Source organism: Phascolarctos cinereus, unplaced genomic scaffold (genome assembly GCF_003287225.1).
Source record: "Phascolarctos cinereus isolate Bilbo 61053 unplaced genomic scaffold, phaCin_HiC Scaffold_4;HRSCAF=312, whole genome shotgun sequence".
Classification (NCBI taxonomy): domain Eukaryota; kingdom Metazoa; phylum Chordata; class Mammalia; order Diprotodontia; family Phascolarctidae; genus Phascolarctos; species Phascolarctos cinereus.
Window position 1 is genome coordinate 492,346,993 of NW_027555847.1, and position 15,643 is coordinate 492,362,635.

Consider the following 15,643-nt stretch of genomic DNA (forward strand, 5'->3'; position numbering starts at 1 on the left):
TTGTCCATCACCTCTTGGTAAGGAGGCAGGGTATACAAGTCTTGCTAAGTCTCTCATACACCGGTGAACAATTACAATAATAAGAGGTGGGACATCTTGCTAAGTTGTTGGTCGTCACTATGCTGTATTGTTAGAAAATACTCCCTATAGTCTGCATTAGCCCACCCAAACATTCCAGGTTTCACTGGCATTGCATGGGTTTTATGCCATGTTACTGTTTCTAAACATCCACATGCCACAATTTGTTCACTTCTTGCCTTACTTATTGTAGTATGTCACATCTTACTTTCTAGGTCTTTGACATACCAAAAGGAGCTGCTATCAATATGTTTGTACACTTGGGTTCCTTTCCTGTCTTGAAAGGTATATGCCCTCTAGTGGAATCATTGAGTCAAGATTTTGTGATTTGGGAGGATCTTCACAGATTCAACAGGAAACTGATGTGTGTTTCCCATAACCCTTCCTATTTTTTTCAATTTTTTTCTTTTCATTTTTTCCCTTGTGTGGGGGAGAAGTAGAATCTCAGAGTTGATTTATTTTGCAATTAACTTATTATTGATTTAGACCATTTTTTGCTTAGGCTTTTTCTTTTAAAGACACATTTATTTTCTCCTTCCTTGATCTCCCCTCTGTGAAAGGAAGAAAAGAAAAATACAAAGCTCTTGTAACAAGTACACAATTAAGGAAAACAGTTCCAATTACAATATTTGTGATAATCATTTTCTTAACACCTTTACCGATCTGAAAATCATTCTAATTATTATTGATTTGGATTAGTGATTATAGATGTAGTTTTTTTCCCCTTATACTCATTGATTAGAGGAAGGATTTGAACCCAGAGCTTCTGGATTGGGGTTAAATATCAAATCAGGGGGAATTTTAAGAAAAGCAAATGTATACTAAACTAATGAAAACTTAGTCATTAATCCAAAGTACCAGATACATGTGTTATAAAATAATTTTACATTCATGGACTTTGCTATGTAATGGGTCAAACTATGGCTTTTCAAACATACTTTTAAAAGAATAAAAGCTTTTGAGATCTGGTAGAAATCTTATGGGAAGCAGTGTGGCATAGTAAAAAGAGAGTCTGGTTTAGAATTCAGGACACTTGACTTTCCTAGTCCTAGATTTGTCTTTAACTGTATGACCTTGGATAAATAATTTCATCTTAGAGTTTCCTTATCTGATAAACAAGGGATTCAATCAAAATGATTGCTAAGATACCTTCTAACTCTACCATGCTGTGATGTAATCTCTGCTGATATCACCTGTATTCATTTAAAACTAGTTAACTTCTAAGTTGAGATTTGATTTTATAAAGGGGTTCTATTATATAATTATTAAGTGTCAACTTTCCCTTATTGACAAATCATTTGTACTTCTATTTCAAATCAAAGAATGTTTCTAAGCTTCTCAAGGATTCTAAATATGTACAATATCTCTCACATTAAAACTCTTTGGGATGAGTCGAATACTTTGAGAAAGAAGTAATTTTTTTTTAAATTCAAAAGTGACATCAAGCTTGCATTCTGCTTACCATTTATTGACCTGATATCCCATAGGTCAGCTGTCCCTGGTGGCTGATCCATGACACAGTATGTAAAGGGTGAGCCAAAGGAATCATCCCTTGTTGAGATAATGACTGATGGGGAGGCTACACAGATATGTCTACTGTCAGAGAAAATTATGGGGCAGAAATCGTTGACATCAGGAACTTCGACACATATTGTCCCTGTTGCAGTTTTCCCAATGCCATCTGAAACAACAGTGTTACAAATAATTCAAATAAGTGATACCTAGTGCCAATTGTCTTTTGCCTTGCTAGAGGTTGTTACAAGATTCAGAACTGCTCTGAACAGGTTCTCAGAGATAATGGATAATCCATTGAATCTTTGGTACTTCTTGCACTTTAAACTCATCATGGGGTTGATACCACATTAACTCTTAGCTCTTTCTGCTTGATCCTTATGGTTTAAAGACACCCTCACCTTAAGGTTTTCTGAGAAAAGCTATAAAATTTTAATGTCATTTAATTTTACGGTCAAACTTCCTTAGTAAAATGGCCGTTAGTTCCATCTCTAGCATTTGTATTTAGTTTCAAAAAGAAATGACTATGAAAGCAAGTTGTAAACAATTTTCTTACCTTCGACAGCCAAAATCTCAGCTGTGTATATCCCATTGATAACATATTTTGATTTTGGATCAAATTCCCTGGAAAACTGTATCTCTCCTGTCCTTGAATCAACTTTTAACCAGCTGGCTACATCATGTCCCATGACATATCTGTTTTTGATTAAAAAAAGCTCAATATTATGCTATGATGATAGTAATCTTAAATTTCAGAAAACAATAATGTGCTAAAGTGTGCTGTAGGTTTAGCAGAATGATTAAGCACTCTTTGAGAGTCAATACAACAAAAGCTATTCATGTTTTGGTAAAACACCAAGAATAACAAATGCTGTTTGAGGGTTTGCAAAGTCCTTCACATCTTATTTTCTCCTTTGATCCTTACAAGAACCCTATAAAGGAAGTGCAATAGATATATTAACTTGTTCTTATTTTATGGACAAAAAAAATGAAGCTCAGAGAATTTAAGTGATTTTTACATGGTCACCAAGCTAGCAAATATTGGAAACAGAATTCAAAAGTTTACCTTTGCCTTTTAGTTTCCTTGGCTTCCTTGAAGACTCAGCTCAAATCTCACATTTTTCAGGCTTTCCAGATCTCTCAAACTATTGATATCCTCCCTTTCCATTCTGGATATATTTTGTATGTAAGTAGTCACTTACATGTTGTCTCTCTCATCAAAATGAGAGTCCTTTAGGGAAAGGACCTGCCTTTTAGCCTTTCTGTGTATCCCCTTAATACAGTGTCTGGCACAGAGTATATGTATACTTAATACTGATTGTTTCATTGGTTGGTTGTAAAAAAGGACTTTCCCAAGTAGGAAGGAGAGTGAGAAAGTGACAAAGGATGAGAGGGAGCAATTTAAAGACAAAATATGTATCTAGAATTCACCATAGGAATTGCCACAGCACATCCAATAAATGTTGATACTTTTTTCACCCAGTTACTTTAACTACTTCTTTGTCACTCTTTGTTACTCTTTGCTTTCTTCAAATTAGTTATATTGCTGAAATATCCCTGTCCTAAATCTTTCTCTTAGCCTTTTCTTTTGAGATGATCTGGGTTAAACTAAAGCCTTTGTCAATTGTTGGTTTTAAATACTCTGTTAAAGTACTTTTGCTCTTAGGGTCTTTCAATGCTTGTGGGACACATTCGATTGGAAGAAGATCAAAGACTCCCATGGAATAATTGAGTGGTTCTTTCAACTTCCAACAGCAGATGGTATCAGTTAAGATCATCTCTCATCCGTCTGCTTTTACCTCTGGCTCATAATCTTAGATAACTTACAGAGTTTGCAAACACATCCTCTGAAAATTTCATGGAAGATTTCAAATGCCACAATATTATCTCTAAAAAAAATCCAATTATATATTTTCTGTATAAGTGAATGACTGACCTAACAATGGTTTATCCCACTAATTGATGAGTGTTGTACCTGACATTTGTGGCTGCAATCCCAGTATCCAAGTCAGTGGCTGTATATCTTCCAAGAACATAATTTAATAAGGCATTTCCTCGTAAGCCTTCTTGTATTCTGAAATTCATAGAGTTTGGATTAAATATTGGCCCTTCTCTGACATTAATAACCTGTATCCTGATGGGAGTAGCCTGGATCCGGTAGTGAGAGGCAACAGAATGGTGAAATTCAGCTTTGTTTTTAACACCAATACTAAGTTGCATATTGGACATCTGTTCATAATCCAACATCTGAAATGATAAAATGTGAGAAGTTTATTAGATATGGTCTCAGATCTACCACTAATTGCACAACGAGGTCAACAACCTCATTCCTTAACCCTTCTGCTTAAGGGTTCCTCACTTGTTAATGAGATTATTAAGTTCCCTTTGAACACGTACATTTTGTGATTCTTTGATTCTGTTCTGGAGCAGAAAAGCATTGTCTGAGGATAACAAGAATATTTGATTTACAGTGTTAAATTATCAAGCAAGCAAGTAACAAGCATTCTGGGAATGCCTACTGTGTGCCAGGTGCTGTTCCGGTGTAGCGGAAATCAAGAAAAAGATGACAGTTCCTGCTCTCTAGAAGTTTACATTCTATCAATTATGGTAAGACAACCTGGAAGCTGTGTAAACCAGACTTACGTTCAGCTCATTTGACTGAATAATAATGATAATCTGCATTGATAGAAATACCTCATTGGGAATTTCCTAATCTAATGAAATCAAAGGCTTAGCCAAAAACAAAACAAAACAAAACAAAACAAAAGGCAAAGAAAGAAAAAAGAAAGAAAGGAAGAAAGGGAAAGAAGTTGTATTTGTTAATATGTATGTACCTACTTTCTTAATTTTTTCTAGAATACACTATTTTGTGTGGTGTATTTGGATTTCAATTGATCTCTAAATAAATGCCTTTGTTCAGTCATTTCAGTAGAGTCTGACTCTTTGTGACCCTGTGGGCCTCTGTCGATGGGGTTTTTCTTGCTAACAATATTGAAGGATTTGCAATATCCTTCTCCAGTGGCAAACAGGGTTAAATGACTTGCCTAAGGTCACACAATTATATTTGAGCTTAGTCTGAATTTGAACTCAGGTCTTCCTGATGCTAAGCCTGGTTCTGTATCCAGTGCATCACCTAACTGCCCCATTTCAGATAAAACATCCTAAAGGCTAAACATCTTTATGTGTACTCTACTAAGGAAAGAATTTCTTTGGTTTATTTTATAATGAGTGTTTCATTCTCCAAATTGTACTTGTAAAATGGGGCTAGGACATTCTAGATTTTTTTTTTTCTTAACTGCTTCTCTTGTCAAGGATAAAGAATATAGGCTTAAAGTTCTATGAAAGAATGTAAAATGTACTCCAGTTTTCCCTGGAAAGAGAAACATTTCAAACACACACACACACACACACACACACACACACACACACATGCACGAATGCATGTACACACAATTTTCAGAATAAAGGGGACTAATGAGTTTAAAGTCAGTTAATATGACATCAAGGTAAATACGAAGGAACCACGTAAGGTCCCATGAAGACCTCCTGAAGATCTGGTGTCATTTCCCCAGTACCATGTAAGCTCCTTGGGGAAGGAACTGCTTGATTTTGTCCTTGTATCCCTAACCCATAGCGTAGTAGGTACTTAATAAATGCTTGTCGATTGGTTGATTTCATGTCACTTATATTGGCTGGGCAAGAAGTCTCCATCAAACCTGTCCACCACATCACAAAAATCACATTCAGAAAGGAATGGAGAAGTGGCCACTAACATGGATTCCCTGGACATGAGAAAGGTGGTACCATTTGACTTCAAACTATAGATTTCATAGGATTATGGGATCCTATGAAGTTGGAAAGTGAATTTCAGAAGTCATTGGTCCAATCTCCTTATCTGACAGATAGGGCAACTGAGTCCATAAAAAGTGAAGCAACTTGACTGATAGGGTCACACAGTTAGTAAATAGCCAAGCAAGGATTTGAATATAGTTCTTTTAATTACAAACCTAGTTTAATTACAAACTCTGCAAGAGTAACTGATCAGGGTAGAAAATTGAAATAAAAAATAAATAGAAAGCTGAGATAATTGGGAAATATATATGTTTCAGAGAACTGGGGTAGTTAATTTAAGTTATTTCACATTGACAGAGTAAGTGCCAGATGAGAAAATAAGAGTGAAAATGAGGTTTAAGAAGACTAAGCTGATTGATCAATAGTTTGTTTCAGAGAACTGAAGTCTCTAATTTGAGTATTGCTTTTAATCGATTTCCTAAACAGAGGTAATGAAGAATTTGGTCTTTCAGCAGTGCTCCTGGGTAAGACACAAGTTCCCTCAAGTAATTTCGTGACAGCATGAATTTTGGGTAAGTGTGTATTCTATCAAGGTAAATTCCTCATAGGCATCATCAGGACTTGACTGTTCCTCTGGAGGCTTCAACCCCTGTTTCTTATTGGTTGACAAACCAATGGTCTCTCCTTAGATTTCAGTTAAGCTTCCTTGAAAGTTTTATCACCCTTTTTGCCTCCCCCAGGAGTGCCTAGTCTAGTGAGAGCAGACCACTGTTATTATTATCCCACCTAAATGCATTTATTTTTTTCTCCCCAGGGAAAAGAGAGAGATTTTTGTATGTACACTCAGATTTATATCATTAGCCAAAAAAAAAAGTTTTTATCTTCATGCATTAAGCCTTAAGAGTCAGGTTACCTGTGAGTGCTCTGAATCGCAGTGGGAAAGGGCCCCTCCAATATCCATTTCTGAAATTGAGTTCACTAAGCAGCCACATGGACTGATATCAAGCAGAGTATATTGAGGATGCTCTAAGGACTAGCTTTTCATTATACAGGGCCCCCAAAACACTCAGGTCATGGAGCTGGAAGTGACTTTAGAAACCAGCTAGGCAAGCCTCTCATATCAACAAATATTTGTGAGGCATAAATTATATTCAAAATGCTATATTTCTATGATCACTTTAGAGAACTTATTTTAAAAAATGTTGAGGGGGCAGCTAGGTGGCGCAGTGGATAAAGCTCTGGCCTTGGAGTCAGAAGAACCTGAGTTCAAATCTAGTCTCAGGCACATGACATTTACTAGCTGTGTGACCCTGGACAAATCACTTAACCTTGATTGCCTCAACAAAAACAAACAAACAAACAAAAAAAAACACCAAACAAAACAATATTCCCCCCCCCCCCAAAAAAGTCTATGGCAGATAGGTGGTGCAGTGGATAGAGCACTGGCCCTGGATTCGGGAAGACCTGAGTTCGGGTCTGGCCTCAGACATATAACACTTGCTAGCTGTGTGACTGTGGGCAAGTCACTTAACCCCATTGCCTAATTTAAAAAAAAGAAAGAAAGAAAAAAAAAAAGTATTGAGAAGCTAGACTCTTTACTGAGTATTTTATTCTTTGTTGAATGGGGCCCTGAACAGCCAAGGTCCATTAAGATATATATAGCATTTTTTTTGTCTTGCCATATGATCTCATTGGTTTAGGGAACTTCCAGTGAGTAAATCCCCTCTTCTAGGGAAGATAGACATACAATCTGAAGATTATCTTGGGAAGTTATCTTGGGAAGTTAAATGACTTGCCCAGAGTCACAAGTCAGTGAACCCAGGTTGTCCTGACTCTTGAGACTGGCACACTGTCCATTATGACACACTGACTTCCACAGTACATAACATTTATTACTAGTAAAGAGCTGATTATTTTAATAGGAATGAGAATTTTCTCCAAAACCTATGCACCGAAGGACCATAGACTGCTAAATGAGTAGTCTAAGATCAGTAAAGACTGAACACTGAAGATCATAAGATCATATTTAACCCACTGCTTGAGCACGGTTAAGAACCAACAGTGAAAAGATGCTCCTACTCCCTGTCTCTTAAACTGTGCAAAAGTTCTTTCATAAGGCTAGTCTTCTCAGGTCCACCTTCCACTGGGGCCTGTGATATTAAGTCAGCAGAAGTAGAAAAAGACGCATATCATACATGTACATGTACAATGGTGAGATCACATGATATAAAGTAATGCATTATACCTCTGTTAAATGGACTACAAAGGCTAAGTAAGGCCTTTATGCTCTTCTCATCATTTTCATGTCTTTAAACATCAAAGCTTTGTTAATTATTCTTAGTCTCTTAAAACACTTAAAATTATCTTCTAACAAAAATGACCTTCCAAATCACCTTCTATGTCGCTGTCAGACCAATATTCTCTGCCTCTTTTTTTTTTTGAGGCAATTGGGGTTAAGTGACTTGCCTAGGGTCTCACAGCTAGTAAGTGTCAAGTGTCTGGTCGGAGACCGGATTTGAACTCAGGTCCTCCTGACATCAAGGCCGGAGCTCTATCCACTGCACCACCTAGCTGCCCCTTATCATCTCTCTTTTCAAAATCCTCCAGTCTTCCTCCATTGCCTACGGGGATGAATGAACAATAAATGCTTCCTGTGTGCAAAGCACAGTGCTAAACACTGAGAATACAGATAGAAAAGCAAGAAAGTCCCTGTTCCTTGGCTTGTCATTCAAGGACCTTCATAATATGTTCCATAACTATCTTTCGGTCTCCTTTCCTCCATTGAGTCTATGCCTTTGCTCACTTTGTTCCCTACCTCCTCCCCTGAATTCCTTCTTATTTCTGACTGTCCAAATCCTACACATCCTTCAGTACCCAACCCATCTGCTACCATGAAGCCTTCACATATCATTCCAAAGCTACATCTTTACCCTCTTTGAATTCATAGCCTTTATTAGCCATACTATCCTTTTGACAATTATTAAGTACTTACTGCCGTGTGACATCTGTTGTATTGACATTTAACTCTTGCATTATTATTTAACTTTTAATTTCATTTACTTTTCTCCCTAATTAGACTTTAAGTTCTTTGAGGGTAGAGATCATGTACTAGGCTTCTTTGTATCCCTCATAAGACCCCCAAAAGGGCCTTGCACATGGTAGGCTCTCAATAAATGTTTGTGTTGAGTCACTGAATAGCTACATTGCATGTGAGTGGCTCATTTGATGTTGAAATAGGAGCATGTGACTTCTATTTTTTTTTCAGGAGTTGGTGCCAAGGAGCAATTTATTAAAATGGAATCTGGGGCAAGGAAGGAGAGGTAAAAGGAGAAATAATCTTTTGTTTTTGATTGACTGATTTGTAACAATATGAAAGCATAGCATTAAGGTAACAAAGAAGATAATTCAGCAGAATGTAATTTTAAATAAAAATTTGAAACAATATATAGCAACACCCATATGGTACCTTAACAACTTTTAGAATTCCTTCATTAGTCCTTGGGTCTGTATGCACTTCAAACCAATTTCCATCATTTCCAGAGACAAAGAAAAAGTCTGCCAACCAATTGTCTGTGTTTTCTTCATCATGATCAATTGCTTGAAATCGTATTAGTTCTGAACTTAAACAGTTTTCTTCAATACTTGCTGAATACTGAAATGACAGAAGTAACAGCATTACCGTATACTGAAATGTTTTCCAAAAAGGAAACCTATTATGTAATATAATTATCATCATCCTCACTCCCATTTATATATCACTTTAAGATTTGTGAAACATTTTCCTCAAACCAAGGCCATGTGGTAGATAAATTAAAAATTGCTTTAAGTTTTACAAAGTTTATTCTTCACAATAACTCTATGAAGGAGATTATGAAAATATTATGACCATTTTATAGATGAAGAATCTGAAATTCATAGATATTAATTGACATTGCCTCAGACCTTTGACTAGCAACTTTGGCGACCATAGCAAATAGCCTGAAACTCCCCTTGAAACAAGAGTTCTGAACTGTTTTAATATCATGGTCTTTTTGTCAGTCTAGTGAAGCCTGTGGCTCTCTTCTCAGAAGAATACTTTTAAGAGTATAAAATAAAACACATTGAATTACAAAGGAAACCAATTACATAGAAATAAAGATGTAATTTTTTCCTATCCAAGGTCATGGGCCTCCTGAAATCTAACAACAGAGCTTTCGGGGATGTTTGGACCCCAGGTAAGAACTCTTGCCTTTTTTACAACATGACTAATATGAAATGTTTTGCATGACTATGCATATACAATCTATATCAAATTGCTTACCTTCTCAATGAGGGGGTAGGAAGGGAAGAAGGGAAGGAGAGAATTTGGAACTCAAAAATTTTAAAAACAAATGCTAAAAATTGTTTTTACATGTAATTGGGGAAAAATAAAATTTTAAACAAATAATTTAAAAAAAACCCCTTTGCCTTAAAGCTATTCAGTGGTTCATGGAGTGAGGCCAATTCAGTTGAGAAGAAGGGAAGAATTCATTACTACAGAGGTTCTCAGATGGGTATTCTTAAACATGACAGCTGTTAGTTTCTATTATTCTTTCTTACCAGTTATTTCTATTCTGTTAGAGTGCATGTGATAGAAACATGAATATAATGTTTAAAATTGTGCAATCTTTAAAAATTATTATTGGAAATTTTTACATCTTCTAGTTTTCAATGTCTAATGGAGCAGAGTGCTATTTGTCCTTCTCTAGTCATAACTTTGCTTTGCTTATGATTACACAGCTCATAAATATTGTAGCTGGGACTTGAATTCGGGTCTCCTAAAACCATTCTACTATGATATAAAATAAAAGATGGTGGTTAAATTTTTATAAGCAGTATTAATAAAAGTAATTTTGCTTTTGTTCAGTATGTGGCTGTAAAATGAAGAAATTGATTTCTTGTGTGGCTTATGGACATAACCTCTTTTTTTTGTTGTTACAGTCACATCTCACAGAATTATATAAGTGAATCTCTATTCTGGTATATTGCACAATGTTTTGGATGTAATGGCAATTTAATAGTTATTGGTTGAATGAATTAATGAAGGTGACATTATGAAGCATGTTATTCATAAAAAACTCCAAGGAATATTCAGAAAAATTAAAAGTTCACAAATGCCTATCTCAGAGATGACTAGAAAAACATACATAATTCCTACTTGTGGATGACAGTATATATTCAAGAACAAAACTTACTGACGTTTCTTCTAATGTTGGGAAATTATCATTGACATCTATGATTTTGATCCTACATTCGCACTCTGAAGACAGCCCATCTGGAGCTCCATCCCGATCAGAGCCCCTCACAACGAGGTTATAATTGCTATGTTCCTAAATGAAAATGAAAAAGAAGATTTATGGATTTGGTCATATATTAGGTAAAAATCAGTCCGGATCACTTAATCTTTTTACTCATAGATCTCGGGCAGATTTCAATTAGGAAAAGGAATATGAACTTTATTTGAAAGTACTGCTTATGAGTTCCCCTCCCCCACCTCCTTTGTGCCCCCAGTTACAAAGGGTGATGGATACATTAGTTCTTCCGTTTTTTCAAAATCAAGGAGTGTGTGTGTGTGTGTGTGTGTGTGTGTGTGTGTGTGTGTGTGTGTATGTGTGTGTGACATCTGATTATTTGTAGAAGGCTTTACTTCTCTGTCAAGATAATTCGTCATTGTGCGGATTTCTCCAGTATATCTGTTCAGGATAAACAATGGTGAACCTGCAGGCTCCTGAGATATTATCTTGTAAGCAATTTTAGAATTCAAATGATTTTCTTCATCTGCATCAGTAGCACTTAGCTTTATCACCAGTGTGTCTAGGAATGAAAAAAAGTGATTGAAAGTTTTCAATAGATTCTACTAATGCAAAGAATCCACAGAAGCGTTGTAAATTATTTTCTGCCTATTTTATTTTTCATAATTAAATTCCCTTAAAACTTCTATCTTTTCTTCAAGTGCTCCTTCTACTTTCTCAGAGTGAGTGGAACTTGGCTTGCATAACTCCAGGTAATGGGATCAGAAGGAGAGTTGAACAACTACTATTTCCAAATGATTGTTCTGATGCCATTACTCAAAACCTTTTTGGATTATTGTATCATCCTCATCCTTGGACAAAGAACCAAGGAGAAAATTGTTTTTCTGTATCTGATTTCATCTACTGCTTGATAGCTGTATGGTTTATCCTTACAACTTCCAGACAATAGACATTTTTCATCCACTTGGCTTTTTTTCCTATGTAGATAGTCATACCAAACTGCTTGAGCGATTATGGATTTCATTTAAGAGGCTCTGCAATTATTTATGGTTAGATACAATTAGCACAATGTCTTTCATAAACAGGAATACCTGGAGAACAACCATCATCTGTAGGGAATCTCTCCTCAACTTGGACATGGCAAGCACAAAGTGACAGCACAAAAAAGTTGAAGTAAAATAGTATCACAAAAGCTCTTTTCCAGCAAGACATCTCCCATGCATTTGTCAAAATTAAAGATAACCTTGTTTGACAGTAATCTGATTATTAAAATTTTGTGAAACATGAAACTGAAAGATATTCACCAAAGGTGTTCACCTTAGTCATGAAAGAAAATTAAGTTAAGTTAATGCAATATTCTCTACAGATTCTTTGCAAGAATTTTTCTGGATCGTCTCCATTTCCACAGTTTCTGCCAATTTTTGCAAGTATTTGCAAATGTTTGATGCGTTTGGTCAAATGTTTTCCAGAATCTCCACACATTGGAGCCCTATGACATTTTGGTTATGTTTGTATTGATTATTGGCCCCTGAACTTATTTATACCGGTGAGCCCCAAATATTCATCATTTCTGGTCCTGGCTCTGCCAAACCTCCCTGGAGAAAATTACAAAATTATGCTTATGATGATGCTTCATATAAATTCATGCTATTAAATTTCAACTGGACCCTCACTGTTCTTTGGAAATATTTTTATTTATATATCAAAACCCTATTAAATTTCTCAGTGTGTATTCTGAATATCACCTATTCTTTTCAAATCTACCTCCAATTCTTCCCCTTTCGCTCTACACTCTCAGGAAAATATTCTTCCCTTCTACTTTATTGAGGTGATTGGGGCCATCTCATGTGAGCTCCTTCAGTTTCCCTTCTTCATACCTTAAAACTTCTCTTGTCTTTAACCATCTTCCACTTCAGAGGAAAAAAATGTCTTCCCTCTTTTCTAAGAAGGTAACTTCCCACCCAACTGTATCTTTAGTTTTATTCCCTCCTATCTTCTCTGTGACTCTGTTCCAACAACTATGCCTCAACTGCAGCCAGATCCTGGTTAGTGTGAATAGTGAATCCTGTGAAGTGGTTGTATTATTTGAATTTGAGCTGTAGATTTCCACTGGGCTGAAATCAATTTCCATATTTTCTATAATTATAAACCTTGAGTAATGCAATTTTGAATACATGCAGCCACTTCATGGGCTTCATTTAAAAAAAAATCAGGATCTGGCTGTTTTCTGTTTTCAATCTTTTCCTTTTCATTGACTCTTTCCCTTCTCTCTACAAATATAGTCAGATCTACAATGTACTAAAAATCCTTCCCTTGATCCTATCGCCCTCTCAAGCCACTAACATTTATCTCGCTCTACCCTTTGATAAAATTTTAGAAAGGATGGTCCTTACAGAGTGATACAGTCCCCTTATTGCTGACTTGCTCCTTCATCTTCAGCACTTTGGCTTCTATGCCCTTCACTGTTGAAACATGATCTTTTCACAGTTCTTATCTGTTTTGACCTTACCATAATAATTGACATGGTTGACCAAATGCCAAAAATGTTGATATCAAATCCCATCTCCTCTACACACGCTTCCTGGATCTCATCAATTGGTGATGACCTTGCCCCTCTGGATCTTGCCGAGTATTTGGTTTTACACTTACTGTGTAGTTTTTTTGTACTAGGTAAATTGTGTATGTGTCATATCCCTTATGATAGTAAATTCTGTGAGAGCAGGGCACCTGTTTAATGTAAAATTTGTTTCTTTTCTAGAACCTAGCATAGGTACTATACTCTCTAGTTGAAGTGATTTAAACATTTCTTGTTCTTAAATTCTCTTGGCAATCATTCCCTTGGGAATCTTGTTATGTACTCCAATGGGTTCAAACAACACTTTTAAATTGAAATATCTAGCCCCAACCACTCTTGTTTTCTACTGCATATTGAACATTCTCATCTCAACATCCCAGGTATTTAAACTCACCATACTTTTCCACAAACCTGCTTTTCTGCTTGATTTCTATATTTTGGTCCGTCGCTACCATTTTCCTAGTCATTGGTGTTTGAAACCTCGATGTCATCTTCCTCCCTCTCACCCTTAACATCCAACCAGTTACAAAGCATTAATTGATTTTTACTTCTGTAGTGGCTCACACATTCATCCACTCTTTCCCACACCTATTGCTATTATTCTACTATGGTTATCATTACCCTCTACCTGAATTATTACAGTAACCCATCAAATGATTTCCTTACCTCCATTCTCTCCCTACTCAAACCTATCTTACACAGTGTTGACTATATAATTTGGCTTTGATTGGGGCACTCTCTCTTCCATTAAAAATTTTTCCTCTATTACAAGATGGTCCTCTATTACATACCAGACAGAGCTAAAATTCTACTTACTAGAGAAGACCTTTTCCAGTCCCCCTTAATGCTAGTATTTTCCCTCTGCTGATTATTTCCACGTTATCCTTTATGTGGTTTGTTTATGCAGAGTTGTTTACATGTCATCCCCTCCATTAGACTGTGAACTTCTTGAGCTGAAGGCGTATCTTTTATCTTCCTTTGTATCAGTAGCACTTAGCATTGCACTTGGCACACAGTAGGGGCTTTGACTAACAAATTCCAACCTCCTTATCTTGGCATTCAGAACCCTTCATAACCTTGTCACAAACTACCTTTTATATCCTTACCTCACATTTATAACCTTTATGTCATCTGTATTTCAGTTGCACTTGACATTTATCTTTTTAAGAATACGTATCACTGGGACAGTTAGGTGGCATAGTGGATAGAGCACGGGCCCTGGAGTCAGGAGGACCTGAGTTCAAATGCAGTCTCAGACGCATAACACTCACTAGCTGTGTGACTCTGGGCAAGTTACTTAACCCAAATTGCCTCACCAAAAAAAGAATACACATCACTTAATCTTTACTTTCATGCTTTTGCTCCCACTACTTCATTCGTCAGGACTGTCCTCCCTTACCAGGCCTGCTTATGCTTCTTTTAAGGTACAACTCAAATGCTTCCTCCTCAATGAAGCCCTTGATCTACTCAGCCAGAAGTGGTATTTCCTACCTCTTAAATGCCATATTGCCTTGTATATACCTCTCTTATGCTCTTATGTTCCATTTTATATTATTATAATTTGTGCTCATGTCTAATTGCGCCTAACAGAATGCAATAAAGTAGCTCACCTTTATAAAGTACTTTACAATTTGTGTAACACCTTCCTCATTTAATATTCTGTAAGGTAGACAGTTCAAGGAATAGTATCCCTATTTTCCAGATAAAAAAACTGAGTCTCAAACAGGTTATGTGACTTACTCAATCACAGCTAGTAAGTTTTAGGGCTAGGACACCACCCCATGTTTTCTGACTTCCAAGCCTGAGCTTTTCTCACTACCTCAAAGTCAATCATATTCTATTGATCTTTTTATTTCTTCATGGACGTGGTAGTCATTTACTGAATGCCTAATGATTTGGATTGATTTTCAGAATAGTCCTGTGAGGTAAACAGACCAAATACCATCACCCCTGTTTTGCAGAGACAGGAGTTCTGAAGTGAAATGCCTTCTCAGATTGCCTAGCAGACTTATGGCAGAGCCAGGTCTAGAACTTTGATCTTTTGGCTTCTGATACAGGGTAAGATAATGGAAAGGATTTCTGATTTGGAATCAGGAAGTCACGAGGTCTTATCCTTCCCTTGGTAGTTACTCTTTCCGTTATGGCACACTGCTTTTCCTAATCTATGCAAGCATGGTACTGATGGTGCAGTGGATAGAGAATTGGACTTGAATTCAAAACTTCTCTCAGACACCGACTAACTAAGTGACCCCGGGCAAGTCACTGCATCTTAAGTGTAAAATGAGAATAATAATAATAACCTCTACCTCGTAGGGTTGTTGTTGATGATCAAATGAGGTAATAATTGAAAAAAAAAGTGCTTAGCATGGTGCCTGGCTCATTGCAGGTGCCATATAAATGCTTCTTCCCTTCTCCC

The 15,643-nt window shown here is 36.4% G+C and overlaps 1 protein-coding gene across 1 annotated transcript in view; it reads right to left on the minus strand.

Annotated features, from left to right (window-relative positions):
• DSG4 (desmoglein 4) overlaps positions 1-15,643 on the minus strand; it is a 38,259-nt gene that overhangs the window by 12,151 nt on the left and 10,465 nt on the right. Inside the window, exons 5-10 of the mRNA XM_020992589.2 lie at positions 11,048-11,214; positions 10,596-10,730; positions 8,849-9,034; positions 3,566-3,837; positions 2,147-2,286; positions 1,541-1,759 (exon numbers count right to left, since the gene is read on the minus strand). Of these exons, the coding sequence (XP_020848248.2) occupies positions 1,541-1,759; positions 2,147-2,286; positions 3,566-3,837; positions 8,849-9,034; positions 10,596-10,730; positions 11,048-11,214 (1,119 nt within the window). The remainder of the gene's footprint in view (positions 1-1,540; positions 1,760-2,146; positions 2,287-3,565; positions 3,838-8,848; positions 9,035-10,595; positions 10,731-11,047; positions 11,215-15,643) is intronic.